Source organism: Pinus tabuliformis, chromosome 7, assembly GCF_031772625.1.
Source record: "Pinus tabuliformis cultivar Carrire ecotype Pingquan chromosome 7, CPIR1, whole genome shotgun sequence".
Classification (NCBI taxonomy): Eukaryota; Viridiplantae; Streptophyta; class Pinopsida; order Pinales; family Pinaceae; genus Pinus; species Pinus tabuliformis.
This window is the reverse complement of record NC_142293.1, coordinates 1040080388-1040088732: the sequence shown is the minus strand read 5'-3', so window position 1 is coordinate 1040088732 and position 8345 is coordinate 1040080388. Positions and strand designations below refer to the sequence as shown.

Genomic DNA, 8345 nt, shown 5'->3' with positions numbered 1-8345 from the left:
CACAGTGATCCATTGAGAATCTTGAGAAGAAACAACCTGTTTTACCATTACTGTAACAGTCTTTACATATGCTCAAAAAAAAACTCTGTTTTTGTATATACAGTCCAACCCTTTTTACATCCTACCTTGGCCCATATATAGGCAAGCAAACTAAAACACCTCGAGCTTCCTCCTCCAGCATGAGGGGAGCCTCGAAGGTGGCTATTAACTCTTCCTACATGCTATTTAATTAATGCATTTATTACAAAGTGCTGAAATGTAATTGCACACAATCCTAATCAAACTAAAACATTAATTCCTTTCTCCTCGTATGCTTGATGCTTTTCTGGCTCTTGACACATGTCCTTTTGCTAGTTGGATTGAGATGGCTGAGCTGCAGATATAATGAATACTGGCTTGGGATGCTTGAAAGCGCTGATGGCTCATTTAATGACCAGAAGGTGTGCTCCTATTTATCGGTTTCTGTCTCCCAACATTCTCCTAAAATATAGCAGCCTGCTCCCAAATCTTTTAATAACCCTAAGTATGGAATGATGCCAGGTTTCTGATGTGCTGTAGGTGGTATTTGATAGACAGCTGTTCCTCTTCCTCAACTCCCGCTCACCGTGTCAAACTAGCTGCCCTGCGCTTTAAATCATCACCTACAGCAGTTTCGTAGCGCGCTACGAAACTGCTGTGTGATTAAAAGAAAACACAATCTCCATCAATAAATTTAGCTGTCTTTGATTAACCAGGAAGAAAAGATGTATACCAATTATTGGTAATGAAGACAAAATCTTTCCCAAAAGATTCACTAAAGTGTTTACTGTTTGAAAGATTCAGAATCCTTGAAGCTTCAAGGGCTGTCTCCATTCAATGCCATCATTCTTCTGTTCACATTTCTGGTCTTCACTCTGCCCCAACTAGATGTGCTTGTCACTGCAGCATTATAACTAGAGCTATCTGTTTTCCTGAAAGTACTTGTGACCCAAGAAAAACAAAAACTTGCTAATTAAATGGCTCAAACAACCTTGATGAATGCCTCCAAACTTAATTTCTGAAATCTTTTCACAATATCAATAATACGCATTCCTCAAATATAAAACCTTGGAAAAGTCTGTATAGCAGCTCCACATGATCATTCCTAATTCTCACCATGCTTCTCTCACAATGAGGTTTCTTGTAATTATTTTGCTCTTCTCTCACAGCTTGGTTTTTCTTATAGAAATCCAAATCTTTTCCAGCACCTTCACAAAAACTATCCTTCTGAGCGGATGGTTTTTTCAATTGAACTTCCATATTATCAAATTTAGAAGTGTCCTCCTGAGAAAGACTCTTTCTCTTCAAAGGACTAACCCGTTGACTATTGATGCTTGTTTGCATTCCATCCCCAGGATCATAAGGCTTTATTGCCTCTTTATGCAATAGTCGAGCTTTCCTATTTCCTCATGAGATACCCTCAGAACCTGCTCCAATGTAAAATTTAGATCCTGGACAATCTTGACACAGTCCTTAAATCGCCTATACTTCTTGGAGATCATCATTTGCAACACATTTGAGTAACTCTGAATATTTGCCTCACCAGTAAATGTTAGTTGAGACATACAAGGAAATCCTTTGAGTTTTTTGAAAAGCTATAAACCAAAACTGAACAGAGCATTTAAATTATGCTAGTATTCTAAATGAGGCCGCGCGCATTTCTTTCAGAAGTAATAGGAATAAAGATCGATCCCTAAGAACCGAGAAAAAGAACATAATTCTCCCACAGGATTTTGAAGAGAAGTGCCACTGAGAGTACACCATGCTCTTTCTTAACTTGATGTGTTCCTTGAGACCATGTGGACTGCCTTGCAGACATCTTTCTGCTTCGAACCCTTCTATCCTTCAAAACGCTGTCTCATTCAGCAAAATTTTCATCTTCCATACAAAACAAGTCTTCTAGCTCTGCCATGGTATAACGATACAGAGAATATTGCTAATCTGGATTGCATTCACAAAGTCATTTTTGCATGTTGTAGACAGTCAGAAGCACAACACCCTTTCTCCAAAATTGTTCTCCATGATTGCGCTCAGTATTGATTACACGAACCACAGCATATAACAACTCGTTATGCAACCAAAACTGCAGACTTGTGATACAAAACATAAAACAGAGGGTTATTAGTTCACAAAATCACTAATTAGTTAACCCTCTGTGTAGCTCTACCTTTCAAATCTCGGTAACTCTCTTTGAAAGTTCCATACAGTGAAATAATCAATACGACTCCTGTGAACTAATAACTAATAATCAAAGTTGGCAGCTAAAGGTGGTTATTAGTTACGGTTATTAGCAGACGCTGCGAAAATTCATGAACGTGTTTTATGAACTAATAATCCTCCCGGCAGACGCACCACAACCATTACAATTCCACTGCAAACTCACTAAATCTGAAACTCCCTTTGGAACCTGATAGAAGCGCATTTAAAATTGGCCTGTATGATAACAATTTAAATGTAAACGAAGAAGATGTTTAATAATGAATATCTGCCACACACGCATCAATATAAGGCGGTTCACATTTGAGAACATCTCCCTGAATGACCTGTAGCCGAAAAGCATTATTTTATAATCTCCCTTTCCAGTTGTCATGATCTTAGCCTTAATTCCTATTCAGAAACCACCTCAGCTCTCTTGCTCAACGATAACATCGGCTTCATCATCCACAGAAATCAGCACCTTGAATAATGCAAAGTATATGTCAACTATATATCTTGCCAGCTGCGGTCTATCACCATGATTACTAGGCAGAATTTAATTTAAAAACAATGACAACACAATATTTTGCCCGCAATCCAACATGGGGGCGAAACACAAAAATCTTTACTTCATCAACCACGCCTGCCTTCATATTTGAGACATATGTCATGGTGACAGCGTCCAAAGGTGTAGCATTGTCACAGTTCATTTGAGTTTATTTGGTGATATGTTCTCCACGCAGTTTGAGAAACCAAGCAATGTACCCAAGCTAACATTGATAGATGACACCGATGCGTTTATATCATTTGTATGAGATATTGTGATTTCTGTATGTGCAAGAGGGCGCCATAGTAAAGAGCGTTGACAGGCAGAGGCAACTCAATTTTGTTGTTTTATCTCTGAATTCACAACCCGACTTGTCTAATTCCATAGCTTGACAGATGCATCATTGCTGATCTGATTCCCACAGCAAATTCAGCCTCCTTGCCTCCAAACCATCCCACAGGTCCAGCATACATTCCTCGATCAAATATCTCATACTGGCTGATAAAATTACGTGCAGCCTCTTGTGGATGCCCACAAACTGCTGGGGTTGGATGAAGTAACGACAAAAGAGAAAATTCACCAGCTTCATCTTTCAGTTCACCTATCAAACGGGCATATAGATGCTGCACCCTTGCCTGCTTGATAAGGCTTTTCTCAGACTCCACACTAACATATTTGCAAATTGTCTCCATCTTCTCCTTGATATTCTCTTTAACTATTTCAAATTCACGGTGATCTTTAAAGCTGTAGAGCAAATCTAGTCCAATCTGTAAATCCTCCATGCTATTATGTCCTCGAGCGCGGGTTCCAGCAACTGCTTTACTTGAAACAAGGTTGTCATTCCTATAAAATAGTTCCTCTGGCGTGCTTCCAATAAAAGCCGATAGTTTGGGAAGCTAAAAACAGAATTGATACTCATTTTGATCATTTTCCTGGAGAGAAGATATCAACTCAAAAGGATCAATGTTTCCATCTATTTCAAGCTTTGACCTCCTAGCTAAAACAACCTTAGAAAGGCTGCTCAAATCAAGAAAAGGAATGCTACGAATAAGCTTTGGAGAATTTTTCTAGCCTTCAGCACTGTTCAAACTTATTAGTTCTAAGACCTTATGCACAGTGGCATCCCAGGAATGCTCATCTGGAACATTAGTCTTATTTACAATTGCATACTTGGAGTGAGAATGCCAAAATTTTGAAGGCGCTCATATACCTTTCGACTATCATGGAGAGGATGTTAAGATCTAAGCTCATTCAGAAGGAAAAGCTTTCAAAGAGTAGCATAAGCTTCAACTTCTTCAACTTTTTCAAAAGGGTAGCTGGTTTAATAAAAAACAATCACAAATTGACCACTTCATCGTTGTTTCTTCAAGAATGATGATGTCTCCAAATATTATGATTTCAAATTCACCAAATTCCCTCAGCCAATCCAGGATGTACTTCTTGGCAGCAGAAAGAACCTTATTTTCCCTTACGCATACTCCAACTATGATTATGGAGGAGAAATCACCGACATCAATCCCCATATTTCTCAATTCCAAAGATTTGAAACAACAACTTGACTGCTATGTTGTTTATGTAGCTGGTATGAAGGAATGTTATTATGCAATGCTCTTTGGCCACCGTGAGGAACTACACCATCAAATGCCTTGAGAGAATCGACAATCAACCCTAATAGCTCTTCAGATTGCTCTAGCCATTTTACAAAGTCCATAGATCAGAGCATCGTATGCAACAACACCAGAGTTATATCCTTTAGTCAACATTAGACCTTTAAGCACATCAACCTCATCCACAGCAGTTGCAGTCAGTGTACAATAGACATCCTATGATTCGAGCCTCCACTGAAAACTCGAACAAATCCCCAGTTTCGTAGCACGCTACGAAACCACTCAAACAGGTAGCGCTGCGAAACTGCTAAAAAGAATCCTGGCGCTGCGAAACTGCTAAAAAGAATCCTGGCGCTGCGAAACTGCTCTGACTTTAAGCTAGACTAAAAAATTTTGACAACATCATTTTCAGTGATAACAGTGGCTCCACTTGGGATAGTGTGCCCCTGTGGTGCACTAAGAACATGCAGCTCCAGTGCCTTATCTAAATTTGCTTTGACAAGCATGACTGCAGGAGAAAGAAAATTACATCTACTGAAAAGAAATGCTCAGTTAACCTTGAGCTTATTTGCAATTACCTACCTACCTACCCTAACCATTTCAACTTCTTCAGCTCAATCAATATGAAACTTCCAATGCAGCCAATCATTTACTTTATCTGACATTTGATTTCTTTGCCTGTCCCGGAGTTCAGAACCAATATGACAGTGTAATGACCGCTGCCACTGAAATTTTCTCTGACTGTATCGGATTTCAGAACTAATGTGATAGTGTAAAGACCGCTGCCACTGAAGTACTCTCCGATCTTCATAGGTAAACTGAAACACTGGAGAGTAAAACTCTTCCATATAATCAGCTACAGGATCCCAGAACACATGATCAGCTTGTCCTTCCACGACACTTTCCAGCTGTGCAAACTGATCTTCAACCACAGTGTTCAGTTCCTCAATCGTAAAAGAGAGGGGAACCAGCATAGTCTCCTTGCGTTCAGTCATAAAAAATTTCTGGGAATAATGATCATGATCATGAAAATTGTATGCCTGAATTTGTCCTTCTAAACCTTCAATTTCTTTCTCAATGTCTTTGGCAAATTCATCAAAAAATTTCATCTTATCCTCTGACTTGCAGTCAAAAGATTTCAGATATGAGGACAGGGACAAAGAAAAAGATTCATTTGTTTCTTCTTTATTATGATCATCATTCCATTGTTTAAAACCTTCAACTGAAGGAGAGTTTACTTCCACCTCTGACCTATCTATCCATTCCTCCAAGAACATAAGCCAAAAGTCTGGCAATGACTTAATGGACTTGGCAGGCAAGCATTCAACCCACTGTTTGCATTTCCCTTGGAATGAATCATAAAATAACCTTATGCAAACATCCTCATGTTTAATTCTAAGAAGCTGTGCAAATTCACAAAAATCTGATATATGATCCAAAGTTAAACTCAGATTCTCTCCGTTAAATTTTGGACCATTCCTTAGAAAGTATGCATCCTTGGGAAAATGATTTGGGAAACCATGAATTCCTGAGAAATCTATGCATGCATACCTTGAACAAAGAAGAGCAGCTTCTGGGTCTTTCATAACTCCAGTGGAATCACCATGAATATATAAACCTTGAATTCTTCAACAATGGAGTCGCCAAGGTAGTTTTGTAGCCTTGAAAATCATTTGAACTCCTGCTACCTTCAGAAATCCAATCTTAAGCTCCCGGCAGACGCACCAAAATGTTATCACAAAACCAGTACTAGGGGCTGCAACCAAGCAACGCTTCATGTAACTGTTTCAGACCATACTTTAGATTAGGAATTAGCCTTCCTAATCAGAGAGGGCTCTCTCACAACTCTTGATAAAATCCTTCAAACACTAGATGGCTAACTCTTTATTCACTTATAAAAATATAGCTGGCTGGACATACATCAAATTAGTCTTCATTGGGCTATGGAGTCTCTCACAGTTAATAAACAAAATCACAGTCATCTCATGGAAGTCAAGGCTCTTTGCATCATCAGATGTTCAAACATAATTTACCTAAATCAAAGCTTGCTAAACATACAGGAAGTCAGAGCATTAAAAATGAATTCTGAGTGATGTTCAAACATGCTTCACCAAAACCCACAGCTTGCCAAACACACAGGAAGTCAGAGCATATAATATGAATTCTGAGGGATTGTGCTATAACAAGGCTGTAAAAAGAACATTAAGAAACTAAACCATCATCACATTTGAACACAGTGATCCATTGAGAATCTTGAGAAGAAACAACCTGTTTTACCATTACTGTAACAGTCTTTACATATGCTCAAAAAAAAACTCTGTTTTTGTATATACAGTCCAACCCTTTTTACATCCTACCTTGGCCCATATATAGGCAAGCAAACTAAAACACCTCGAGCTTCCTCCTCCAGCATGAGGGGAGCCTCGAAGGTGGCTATTAACTCTTCCTACATGCTATTTAATTAATGCATTTATTACAAAGTGCTGAAATGTAATTGCACACAATCCTAATCAAACTAAAACATTAATTCCTTTCTCCTCGTATGCTTGATGCTTTTCTGGCTCTTGACACATGTCCTTTTGCTAGTTGGATTGAGATGGCTGAGCTGCAGATACAATGAATACTGGCTTGGGATGCTTGAAAGCGCTGATGGCTCATTTAATGACCAGAAGGTGTGCTCCTATTTATCGTTTTCTGTCTCCCAACATTCTCCTAAAATATAGCAGCCTGCTCCCAAATCTTTTAATAACCCCAAGTATGGAATGATGCCAGGTTTCTGATGTGCTGTAGGTGGTATTTGATAGACAGCTGTTCCTCTTCCTCAACTCCCGCTCACCGTGTCAAACTAGCTGCCCTGCGCTTTAAATCATCACCTACAGCAGTTTCGTAGCGCGCTACGAAACTGCTGTGTGATTAAAAGAAAACACAATCTCCATCAATAAATTTAGCTGTCTTTGATTAACCAGGAAGAAAAGATGTATACCAATTATTGGTAATGAAGAAAAAATCTTTCCCAAAAGATTCACTAAAGTGTTTACTGTTTGAAAGATTCAGAATCCTTGAAGCTTCAAGGGCTGTCTCCATTCAATGCCATCATTCTTCTGTTCACATTTCTGGTCTTCACTCTGCCCCAACTAGATGTGCTTGTCACTGCAGCATTATAACTAGAGCTATCTGTTTTCCTGAAAGTACTTGTGACCCAAGAAAAACAAAAACTTGCTAATTAAATGGCTCAAACAACCTTGATGAATGCCTCCAAACTTAATTTCTGAAATCTTTTCACAATATCAATAATACGCATTCCTCAAATATAAAACCTTGGAAAAGTCTGTATAGCAGCTCCACATGATCATTCCAAATTCTCACCATGCTTCTCTCACAATGAGGTTTCTTGTAATTATTTTGCTCTTCTCTCACAGCTTGGTTTTTCTTATAGAAATCCAAATCTTTTCCAGCACCTTCACAAAAACTATCCTTCTGAGCGGATGGTTTTTTCAATTGAACTTCCATATTATCAAATTTAGAAGTGTCCTCCTGAGAAAGACTCTTTCTCTTCAAAGGACTAACCCGTTGACTATTGATGCTTGTTTGCATTCCATCCCCAGGATCATAAGGCTTTATTGCCTCTTTATGCAATAGTCGAGCTTTCCTATTTCCTCATGAGATACCCTCAGAACCTGCTCCAATGTAAAATTTAGATCCTGGACAATCTTGACACAGTCCTTAAATCGCCTATACTTCTTGGAGATCATCATTTGCAACACATTTGAGTAACTCTGAATATTTGCCTCACCAGTAAATGTTAGTTGAGACATACAAGGAAATCCTTTGAGTTTTTTGAAAATCTATAAACCAAAACTGAACAGAGCATTTAAATTATGCTAGTATTCTAAATGAGGCCGCGCGCATTTCTTTCAGAAGTAATAGGAATAAAGATCGATCCCTAAGAACCGAGCAAAAGAACATAATTCTCCCAC

General features: G+C 38.7%; 1 protein-coding gene across 1 annotated transcript; it reads right to left on the bottom strand.

Annotated features, from left to right (window-relative positions):
• Positions 1-3120: 3120 nt before the first annotated feature.
• Positions 3121-3543, bottom strand: LOC149251239 (isochorismate synthase 2, chloroplastic-like). Its single transcript, XM_089453828.1, has one exon. The coding sequence runs from the start codon at positions 3541-3543 to the stop codon at positions 3121-3123; it is 423 nt and encodes a 140-aa protein (XP_089309954.1).
• Positions 3544-8345: the final 4802 nt, after the last annotated feature.